The sequence below is a fragment of the Apostichopus japonicus genome, chromosome 8, assembly GCF_037975245.1.
Source record: "Apostichopus japonicus isolate 1M-3 chromosome 8, ASM3797524v1, whole genome shotgun sequence".
Lineage (NCBI taxonomy): Eukaryota > Metazoa > Echinodermata > Holothuroidea > Aspidochirotida > Stichopodidae > Apostichopus > Apostichopus japonicus.
Window position 1 is genome coordinate 24,297,231 of NC_092568.1, and position 12,342 is coordinate 24,309,572.

A 12,342-nucleotide genomic window follows, 5' to 3' on the forward strand; every position below is an offset into this window, starting at 1 on the left:
GCAATCAACAATTACCATTAGCTGCCATCAGCCATCACCACACTGTTTAAAGTTATATCTGCTTAAATTTCAAGTAATGCACCATTTTAGGAGAGAAATAACAGAGATGAACAGGTTTCCCAACTATATACACTTGGATGATTCATTCATACTTTCATTCAACATTGATTATATATGCAAGAAACATTGACTGTTTACTTCTGTTCCACTGTCACAAAAAAAAAATATTAGAGAGAAGGGAATCGGGTGTTGGGCGAATGGTAATAGTCCCCAAAAAGCAGGCGATGCCCTAAAGTGAGGGCGCAGTGCTGAAATGTTCCAAATCATGTAGTTAAGGTACATAGGAAGTAAAATGGAGACAGGTATGAGTGTAGTGAAGTAAATTAAATTAAATAATTCTTGATTTATATGGTACACTACTACACTGCATGCAACAGTCAACCACATGTGAATGTAATATTCTCAGACAATATATGCGCTAGTGATCAAGTATGGAAAAGTAATTCATTAACATATTTCTTTTCATGGAATTTTTCAAATAGGTTACTATATAGCGAATTTACAATTTAAATCAACTGAACATTGTTAATAAATGTAGTTTAATTGATCACAATTTTCCATTACAGTACAACCACAGGAACCATGAGTACAAAGACAATTCCCCATAAAGTTCACTGACTGAAGTATTTGCATGTTATGATGCTTACCTGTCTCACCAATACTATCCCACTTCAACGTCAGTCTATCTGATCATCATAAATTGGTATTAAAATTAACTTTTTAGACTTTCCTTGCCTGACCGTTACATCTCAGTTATCTCACACATCAATCCTCTCCCAAATCGATGGCTCTTAATTTCTGCAAGCATGATCTCTGAGGGTTTCTTATCATCCTGTTTGTTTTTTTGTTTTTGTTTTTACCTCCATTTTGATGGTCATAAGTTAGGTGACATACAACTGCCACTCAGATGTCAAGGATAAACTTAGATTTGCTTAACCTCAAGTAAATAAGAACTATTGGTGAACACGATGTAGTCCTACAGGTCAAAGCAGCACATGAATAGTAAATAAGTAAAAACTATTGGTGCACACAATGTAGACCCACAGGTCAAAGCAGCACATGCATGAATAGTAAATGTACTGAAGGTCATCTTAAGTTTGATGGCGTAGTTAAAAAAGTATCCTTGAAAATACTGGCCCTTTTCGTTTTGCCCAGAAATGATGAGTTTCAATCAGCATTTATTTATCAACATTTTAACAGCCAGAACTAGAAACTGTCTGCAGTTTTGAAGCAACCAATTAACAGACACATGGTGGAAACTTTAAATTTAATAACTTCAGAAGTGAGTGGAAGAGATATTATGCTTTCCTATTCAGATTGCAGACTATAGAGAATTCTTCCAAAGATTCAGCTTTAATGTGGAATGGAAGAAAGAACTGATATTATTAAAAAAAATTCTCCTTTATCCAATTTACAATATAAACTTCTGTTCTCGTTCCCATTGACCTTAACAAATAATGAGACGGCAAAAAAAAAAAAAAAACATTGCAGGGGAGCCTGACGTCAACACCCGGGACAAGAAAGTTTATTATAACTGATTCACAGACCGTGACTTAACAAGAGATCCCAAAACTGCAAATAATATATTGCAGTAATTCATAGGAACAGTTAGGAACAAACAAATAGTTAAGAACAAAGAGAGGTAAACTGAGAAAACAGAATAGGTACTTTCCCTTTGACATACCGTTAGTAATATTAAAAAAAATACTTTGCTCTTCGTGACTTCCAGATTTCTGTTATCACACAAACAGATACCATGATCACAAATTACACAGAATGACTACTGTACTTTGGGTACAGTGTTTCACAGGCATGCAAAACTTTCAAGGAAGTACATCCAAGTTGTAAACATGTTTGCTGAAGCTGCCAAGAAGGGAGGCATATATTTATTTTATCCTTTCCTTTTCCCAATCCTAATCCCAATTTACAGCAGCCACAACAACACTGTTGTGTCTGGCTTCTTAGTGTGATTCTTAACTTTAGATAGAAGATGAAATGAAATCCTGACTGTTTATCATGATCAATTTAATGAGATCCCAAAGTATTTGATTCTTCTTTAAAGATATCGAGGCTAATCAAAACAGGGTCATGGCAAATTAGGTCTTTTGCTTTTACAAAGAAAGAGAGTATAGGGATGCATGGAATAAAAAAAACAAGGCCCGGTAAATTAATAAAGAAGTCAAAGAGTTAAACAAGTACACAAGGTATAGTTTTGTTTTTAGATCAAAGGACATGGTCCAGTTTCTCTTTGTCTTTACTTTTGTTTAGTTTATGTCACATTGTCTATTGAAACAATGAATTGTAGAATTGTATCACTTAAACTGATATTTTTGCATTTTAAATTTAACCAACAAGGATGTGCTCACACCAGGCGATGGTGGGGCTGCACCCGGCAGTTCTGAATGGCGCGCAGTACACACAGTATTTTCAACCTTTCTGCCCGGCACTTTTATTGATGATTAGTTTAACTAATTTTACAATTACCAAAATATGGGTGATTACTCGGCACAGAATAGGAAAAGATAGCACTATTTGCCAAAAATATTCCAAAAGGTGAGGAGAGGGGGTACCCCCACACATAAGACCCCTCCCCTCACTACTGCACAAATCCGCCTGGCACTCAAATATTCATCAAATAATAAACTTGTATCATTTCCTGGTTCATCAATAATATGGTATGGCCTACCATTACCTCACCAAAACTCCTCAATAATACAATAGTTTCAGATAATCTTAGCCAGAGAGGCAGGAATGAGAAAGGATGCATGGGAAATAGGCATTGGCAAATAGCAGAAAGTTATCACCACCTTCCTAATGTTCCCTCCCCATCCCCACCCCTTTCGTTATTGAATGCACAGAAGTGGGTAAAGAGAAACAAATAAAGATGTGGCTGATGATACACCTCAGATAATCTGACAACCTTGTGGATCTATATATATGAGCAGTATATTTCCTATCATTTAGAAGCATAATAACTTTCAAGATTTGATATTATAATGTTGCTATTTTGTATTATACCCATGAAGATATTTCATTGCATACTTTGAACTTCTTTCTCAATTGGAAAGATTATGGCAAAACAAAACAAGTAACAAAGGGAATACAAGAATATGTGACTAAGTAACAACAATTCAACGTGCAAACAAAGGGAGGTAAGGGGAAAAAACCAGCGGTAGCAATTCGCGGAACCACTACAAGTCGCCCGAACAAGCTTTGCAAAATGGGAAAAAGGGCTGCTCCCAAAAATTTCACAAAAACCTCCCAAAACCAGAAGTATACTTATAGGGCTGCAAACGAAAACATGACCAAACAACTCCCTCGTCTGAAACATCCAAAAAGGGCCTGAAAAACACATTTCCGAACGACTTGAGTCAAAATAAATCGGAGGCCATAAGTAAATGTTTGAACACTTTATGTGGTAGAATGGGAAGAGAAAGCATTGACTGGAAGGGTCTGGTCATAGAGGGTGCACAGTGTTAAAAGGTTTCCAGTTCACTCTAGGCACGGTAGAATGAAAGTGCTACAGTTGTGAAGAGACAGGTAAGTTAGGAGCAAAGTAAATATGTATCATTGTATACTTTGCACTTGATCCACAATTGAAAAAGATTATTGCAAAATGCTTCTAAGAGTTGAAACATCAAGTAATCTCCACCACTTAACTTGTAAACTGTACTGTACAGCTTGTTGCGCCCATAGTCACACAGGGACTAAATTTTCATTTTCATTTTCATATTGCATTATTCCATTCTTTTCTGTCTTTTTCAACCACTTTCTTCTTTTTCTACATATATGATTAAAAATCATACTGTGACCTTTACATGCGTGGAATCTGATTACATCGACATTGATAGCAATTAACGGCCGACATTTATAAAGCAACATTCTGTAAAAATAATGCAATTCAATGGTTACGACTTTATGTTGTTTAACACACGTTTACCACCCCAAGTTTTTGATTAAAAAGATATATAGTTCTCTGAAGACCATTTTGATGAAAGAATTGAAGAACTTTGTTCCCTCTTATTGCTGTGATTTCAAATTACTTCCAGCGATGATGGTGAATCAATTAGATTCCTTCGATATAACTTGCATGGGAGAGTTTATTTGCACTTAGCCAGTCTGGCTCTTTTGTTCTTTGGGTTGCCACTGCCGACAGCTAAGTGTTACTTGGCAACCTGGATGTAATTATTCAATGTTGAGTCTCTTTTATCGAGTATTACCAGTCCTTGCTCTCATGTCATGTCTTTATAGCTAGCTTTGCAGAAATGACTTTCCAAGAGTCAAAATGCAAATTACAATGGGAGAGTCTGCTAGAAGTTAACTGAGATGGAATATGTGACCTACATAACTATGTACAGGGTGAGAAGAGAGAGAGAGATATGGGGGGGGAGGGGGGAATAATGAGGGTGGATTGCCTCCATCATTGTAAATAGCATAATTATATATATATATGTGTATATATGTATAATTGAAATCGAAGTGAGCTGGAAAATGTATATCTATATATCTATATATATATATATATCTATATATATATATATATATATATATATATATACACAACCATACAAAACGATACTGAGTTTCAGTGAGAGTTAATTTTAAAAAGAACTTCTTATTTTATTACATGTATTCTTCTTTAAGAGCTTTCTCTTCCTTTTTCCTTTTTTTATTTTGTTTTTGTTGTTTATCTGTCTTATATCAAACTGAACATATAATTTCCCATAAAACTCCACACAGGCTAATACACTGTGGTACAATGCTGATCGCATACCTGGTACATGTACAAACCATTAGCATACAATATGACAAAACCTGAGATGAAACATGATTGACTAAAATGAGAAAAAGCCACAGGAATCGTCTGCAGCCCTCTAACAATGTGTTTCTCACTGATGTCGTGGCCAAAGACATGATTTCAACAGTTTTAATACAAGACACTGATTCCTTAAGATGGAAACTTGTAACCAGGTACAGGCTGATAACTTCCCGAACAGTAGGCCAGGAAGGAAGAGGAGATGTATGCATGGGCACTGACCCGAAGAAGAAGAGCCAATGGGGGCGCCGTACCAAAAATATCACCACTACATAGGTAGATAGTAGAGCAGGTAAGTGCAATAGTAGCGTCATGACGTGTCAGCAATGATCGCAGTGAATTCAAATTTATCTCAGTTCCACTTTAACTCCCCTAACCACTTATCATTGCCATGGAACTGTTTCTAAGAGTAACTTCAAACACATAAAACTCTGAGGATGCAATTAAAGGATGCCAATATTATATGTTTAATACTCAGAATAGTATTAACCACCCTGTAGTGACCTTTGAGAGATCCAGTTAGTGCCACCTACCAGATCATCCATACTAACGTTAATCCTTTTTGATCAGTTAACATGATTTCTGACAAACTGACTATACACAAACTTAATACTAGGGGGGGGGGGGGGAGACAAGAAAGTGTTGTAACCTTTCCTGAAGCTCTGTGAGTCATCCAGAGATATAAGCTTAGTAGGTCATGATAACCTCAGTAATAACGTCCATGAATTAGCTACGACAAAAGTATCTTACTTACTGAACAATAAATAACCTACATTCAACTTGAAATTTGATCATTTTTCTTTTTTACTACTATATTTTAAGTAAAAAAACACAAGATGACAACTTGCCTCAAAGTTTAACACAAGAAATTGGTATTGGTGATGTCGAATATTGCTGAAAAGCTTTATTGTACGTACAAACGCAGTAAAATTATTTCACCGACATAGTGTTGTACTAAACCTAGTAGACGACAGATGAGCCAAGATTAGAGGGAAAATCCTTCATTTCGGCTAAAAGCAAAAAGTATTTAAGCACATCGTAGCATTTGACCTTTCAAACACTCTAAGCTGATGCAGAAATTATTACTTCCATTCAAATTATTTCTCCAGATTCAGTGCACAAAATGATGGTGATACAAAGATTCGTAGGAATCATTAAATGTCACACTGTCTTTGTTATCTACGACTTCAGGAAAAAGTTGATAAATTAATACAATGTAAAATAGGTGGAAAACTAAAGGTGGCATTTCATTTTCTAGGTACATGTAACCTTAAACTAAACATGAGCAAGAAGTATATGAGATATAAAACTTAATCGTAAAAGCAGCAACCTGATTATTATTGAGTTTGATAAATATTTTGATACTATTCGATAACAGGTACAGTATGTAGTCAATAGGTGGTCAATGTATATTGATCCAGGGAGGAGGGAGAGGAGGAGGGAGAGGAAGGAGAGGAGGGAGAGGAGAGAGAGGAGGGAGAGGAGGGAGAGGAGGGAGAGGAGGGAGAGGAGGGAGAGGAGGGAGAGGAGGGAGAGGAGGGAGAGGAGGGAGAGGAGGGAGAGGACGGAGAGGAGGGAGAGGAGGGAGAGGAGGGAGAGGAGGGAGAGGAGGGAGAGGAGGGAGAGGAGGGAGAGGAGAGAGTGGAGGGAGAGGAGGGAGAGGAGGGAGAAGAGGGAGAGGAGGGAGAAGAGGGAGTGGAGAAGAAAAATTTGATTGGGCAAACCAGAATAATTACATCAAAATAACTTGACAAAAGCTTGTGTTTCTCATGAGGAGGTACTTTTAATTCCAAAACACTAACATTCCCAACAAAAGTTTACTCTTAAATGTCAAAAAAATAACCAGCCCATCCAAAAGTTGACAAAGGGCACTTCCCATTGATAAAACAGGCACTTGAAATCCTTGAAAAAGAACCTGTTTCCAGGTTTTCACGAATTTGTATCTCTTCTTTGTAAAATGTATAAACGACTAGTTTGTCATTCAACATTTTTGTTCCGTATCTGTAACTTTAACTTGTGAAAGATTTGTGAAAAAGCACCCACCAACTTTTACACTGATATCAAATGGTGCATTATAATACATATTTGTCAAAGTTAGAGGGCTTGACGTTCAATCCTAGCAGGATCTACTTCAGTTTTAGAATCAAACATGTCATGCCCTCTAACTTTAATATATTTAATACCAACACAGGTCTTTTGGCAGTGTTTCTTCACAGCTTTTTCTCACTTTGATATAAATAAATATTTGTTATCTTTTAACCAAGTGTCACAGTAGCTGTCCTCTATGAAATGATTATTTTATAATTTTATATCATAAGTTATTATTATTTAAGAAATTCCAAAAACTTTCACCACATTTACAGAATGTTTTTCCAAATATATATATATCACAATATGATCACAACAGCCTGGCATGTTTCTATTTTCATTTGATTCATAAATGCTACTTAGTTTCATTTCATCAACTTCGTGGTCGAGAGAAACTGTCTATAGTGATATTAAAACAACATGCATAACAGAAATCTGAAAAATTTCTATTCACCATTTGGCAGGAAACATGGTAAGTCAATTCTAAATGAAGTGCACATTGTCACATGTATCTTTGCATTTTAGACATTTATAACTTTAACATGGCGAGCAAACTTAGCATTAAAGGAATAATGAAAGTATCTCTGGGCAAGCCAAGGTAAAACAGGACCAGATAAACATAAAAACCAAAATTTTAATTGTTCTAATAGTTTTACAATAATCTAAGGATTATATACTGTACATACAGTTGTGTCAGCACAAATCTTCAGTACAGGTACATGTCGAAGCTGCCTACTTCACACTATAGCAGTACTCTCCTTGAATATGAAAATAGTACACGCACTGTTACCATGGGATATACTGCATCTACTTGAATTTGCATTAATTTACCATAGGTTTAAACTTCATTCGTTGTCATTTCTCTTCTTGGAGGCTAGCTACAGCCTTCATCTGACTGTCTGTATATAGCTATAACTGTGTCATGATTGCATTACCTACCCTTAGCCTCCAGAAGACACTACTAAAACCTCCACACACATGCCCGCAAAAGGAACGAATACAAAGAAAGAGGAGGAGGAGGAGGAAGAGGAAGAGGAGGAGAAGGAGGAGAGGAGAGGAGGAGGAGGAGGAGGAGGAGGAGGAGGAGGAGGAGGAGGAGGAGGAGGAGGAGGAGGAGGAGGAGGAGGAGGAGGAGGAGGAGGAGGAGGAGGAGGAGGAGGAGGAGGAGGAGGAGGAGGAGGAGGAGGAGGAGGAGGAGGAGAAGTTGTTCATGCCCCACAATTCATATACTTATCATGAGAGCTGAGGGAAAATGTGATCTTCACAAAAACAAATCTCGTAGCAGAGGGAATTTTTTTTTATCATTTCATAAAGTGGTCTGAATGTCAAGCTTTTAAATTGGATTTTGTAGAAGACAAACATGCATGTATATGTCGTGATAACTTGGGGGGAAAAAGAGTGGTTTATAGGACAGGTTCACATACTGTGATAGAGAATAAGGCAGACAAATGGAAGTAATTGGATTTAAAACTGATAATTTATCATTCATTTTTTTTTTTTTAAATCCATGGTGGTAAAAAGATCTTCTCAAATTAAAATTTGAGAAGCTCTATACTAGGCTTCTTAACAAAAATGTCATAACCTCCATCATATTGCATCAAACTGTTAACATCCTTTTTGCAAAGAATGATAACTAAAAAAGAATACTAAATGAAGAAATACAAAGTTCCGAAGCTTAAGTCCTTAAACTAAACCAGATACATCTAGAGTAGATGGTTCTCTTATTGATAATGCTTTTTAACATGTCTTGTCTTTCTATATTTCATTTGCTTGACTTTTTTCCCCTTCTGGTTCTTTTTATGTCAATTTTGTAATTTTCCTCTCCATTTCTCCATTCTCCTCTCACCATTGAACAGCATGATGGTCACTCAACCATGCGTCTTCTCTCTCAATCTTTCATTCTGTTTGTTTTTTCTTGTTTTTCCTTTTTTTTATTTTTGTCTGAGCTTTTCATTTTTCAGTTTTGCCCATGATCCGCCAAAAAACAAAGGAAAACCACAAAGCCTGCTTCTTTGAGCTATCCATAATTTAAGAGATTTTAAACCAGCTCAGAATGTTTGTTTTCTGTCCTTAGATGTTAGAGCAATGTAATAAATTAAATTTTTTCATAGTTTATTCATAAAAATTATTCCAGAGCTTCAGTTATAGTCACCTGATAACGTTAACATAAATTTCAAACTTAAGTGTCGACGACAAAATTCATTGGGGCAGAACACACAGTCCTTATATAATTAATGCTCATTGGGTGAACAAATGTGACGGTTGAAAGCTTAAAAGCTTGAAAGCTAATAACGTTGTGAAGGGAACAACCTGACCCGTGAAATATTGACCATCTATATAAGTTGCTTTAGGAATTACTGCTCTGTTCAGGGCTACTGCTACTATTTGTAAAAATGCAGCTTCTATGACTAATACTGACCTGGTCAAGATGCTGCTGTCTAAGACGAATATATTAGCCATAAGAAACTTAATATGGTTACATTAAAGAAAGAAAGAAAACGAAATGGGACATATATGCAACGTCTCATCTCTTCCAAATTTTATCTTCTTATCCCATCTTCAGTTGCAATACTATGTTTTGATCAATCTAACAGTCTACATTCTGGTTTGAAAATGCTCCCATTTCCACAACAAACTATTTTAGAACATAAACAGAAAGAGACAACTAAAATTGATGCGTCTTCTTCCGGTGAAATTACAAGCAAAAAAATGACCACCTCGACAGGAGGTGGGAGAGATCTTCCAGCCAAACTTTGTAACAGTTTGTGCCTGCCACCAAATAAATCCAGCGCAGATTTTGATATTTGAAGTTGAAGTATTTTACTCACACTTAGATCGGAAAATTATGATGAACTGAAAACCACCTTGCTTCTTCCTCATCTGTACGGCGAAAGTCACAACGTATCACGGTCTGATTAAAGGTAATACAAGAACGTGTAACCCTCGTTCTCAGCTATGTTCTGTACAGTTTGCTTGAATGACATCTTGTCACCACACAGAATACAGTTTAGTGCGGAAGAAGCATGTACAACAGAAACGGTGCACTGCTGAAATTCTGACTATTTTTATTGGTTAGTTAGATTGGAAAGTGCAGACAGTCGTATGTTGAGTGGGAGACAACTCAGACAAGAATAAAGAGATTCCTGAGTGAAGTATGTATGTATACTATTCCTATGGAAGACATACACACATGTACTTGGTCAAATGACTATGTACCATTATGAGGAGAAAGGAAGAGGGGATTGACCTGCAAGTCGGTCAGTTACGGCCGCAGTGCTAAATGTTACCAATGTTGCATGTTTGGTAGTAGAGAGGAAAGTGTACACATTGAGTGACGAAAGGTTAAGAGTGGAATGACATAACTTCTGATGTAGATGTCGACACTTACCAAATGAAATCCTTGCAGTGCGCACAATACGTGGGTTGACGTAAGGAGGTGCTCATAAATTTGTGGCCGTTGACTTGATGGACCCTTCTACGTACAGCACCCCGACGTCTTTTCATTGCATCCTCCCGCACCTGGAACACTCTCTCTTGGGAGGGCTCTGAAAACAGATAAGAGGTAAACCTTGAGACCTTAAAACAAAAAGATACTTAAGATAAAATATATCGTCTTTTCTAATACAGTTCTTAAATCAAAATTATGAACCCACATGTTATCAATTCTTATCCGGCATGATAGAGGCATAGTGCAATACACAAGGAGACATACAGTGAAGGATATCTCTGCCACTCATCGTACCAAACTAGTATGGGTATACCCTGTACGTATACGTACCAAATAAAACATTGACTTTCATATGCATTTTCTGCATGTGTGGTTTTTGTTTGTTTGTTATCATTAATACATTTATGTGAACATACATTTGAACTGTACCAACTGGTTTCAACCACAAGGATTGACATGGATTACATCTAGATGAAAGTTAAATTTAGTGTTTAATACACAGGTCCAAAAATCGGGAACCGGATACCCGAGAGCCGTGACCCTTCGGGTATCCGGGTACCCGGAAAATATTGTTTACCCTCGTGTATCACGATTTTCAAGAAATTACATATTAGATGCAATAACAAATGAATTATATTCTCTACTGACAATGTTTTCATGTTCAAATACGTAGGTGTAAGATAAGGTATAAAACCTTCCTCAATAATTTCTATTTGCTTTTGTTTCTTTCATTAACTTGTTAATAACTTCATATAATTAACATCACTACTAACATCGCACTGCCGCCACTGCTTATGCTTGCTTTCCACCTCTATTGGATCAGACCATATAACTGTCCAAGTTAGCTCTTAAACAGTTGTTACTACTACTTCTATCTATTATGCATGCCCAGGGTTCGCATTAGCAGCGAGATTGCGCGATTCGCGCAATTTGATCCCATTTGGATTAAACAATTAGTAAACAGCCACTTGCGATTATTATTTTTTAGTGATCCCGTCTATAATCCATTAACATCTTGTAGAATTCCTTGTCAGCCTTTCCTTCTATGAAATAAACGAATGAATAAATAATAATTGTGAGAATTCTTTCAATTTCTTCCACATGGTAGCCTAACACCACACTTAGTCTATGAGAAATCTAGCTAAGCCTAACCATCTGTTTATTCGCTGAAATTGTGACGCAGTTATAAGATATCCATGGAATACTTTCATTATTGCTGTTACGTTCGACCACATGGTTGCCTAACACCACACTAAGTCAATGGGGTAATCTAGCCTAAACATCTGTTTATTAGCTGAAATTGTGACGCAGTTATAAGATATTCATGGAATACTTTCATTATTGCTGTTATCTTCGACCACATGGTAGCCTAACACCAAACTAAGTCTATAAGAAATCTGCCTAACCAACAGTTTGCCCCAAAAAATAAAAATATCACATTTTGCATAGGATTCGGGTATTAAATTAGGAACCAGGTAGTATCATGTCTGGCGGGTACCCGGTTACAGTGCAAACACTAGTTAAATTGCAGTTAAGATATACATACAAACATATACATACATATAACCTCTAGACATACAATCAATAAGGTGTCCACATATATAGCGGGAAGGCCGGGTTTGAATCCAGGTGGGAGCTGGAAGATTTTTCACTGTTGTGGATTTTCCAACTCACAACGATTTCAATTATATATATTGCTGAAACATTTAATGACCCAGCTACTACTGTACATGTAATCACAAAATTTTGAAGAAATGCAAAGAGCAGAGAAACTCATGCAGTTATACTTATACCATGAAATCAGACCATGTTTTTGACAATTACCCAGGTCTGCAGCCAGTCCTTGAAAGTTATTTATGAAATAATTTCTGACATAACTATAAAAACAAGTCCTCACACTCATATGCTGGTTATAAGTATAAAGAAGATA

At 36.6% G+C, this 12,342-nt stretch overlaps 1 protein-coding gene across 2 annotated transcripts in view; it reads right to left on the reverse strand.

Moving 5' to 3' along the window:
* Window positions 1-12,342, reverse strand: part of LOC139971160 (protein kinase C epsilon type-like) — a 97,903-nt gene that overhangs the window by 36,970 nt on the left and 48,591 nt on the right. For both annotated transcript variants that reach the window (XM_071977397.1, XM_071977398.1), the window contains exon 3: window positions 10,353-10,509. In XM_071977397.1, coding sequence (XP_071833498.1) covers window positions 10,353-10,509 — 157 coding nt within the window. The remainder of the gene's footprint in view (window positions 1-10,352; window positions 10,510-12,342) is intronic.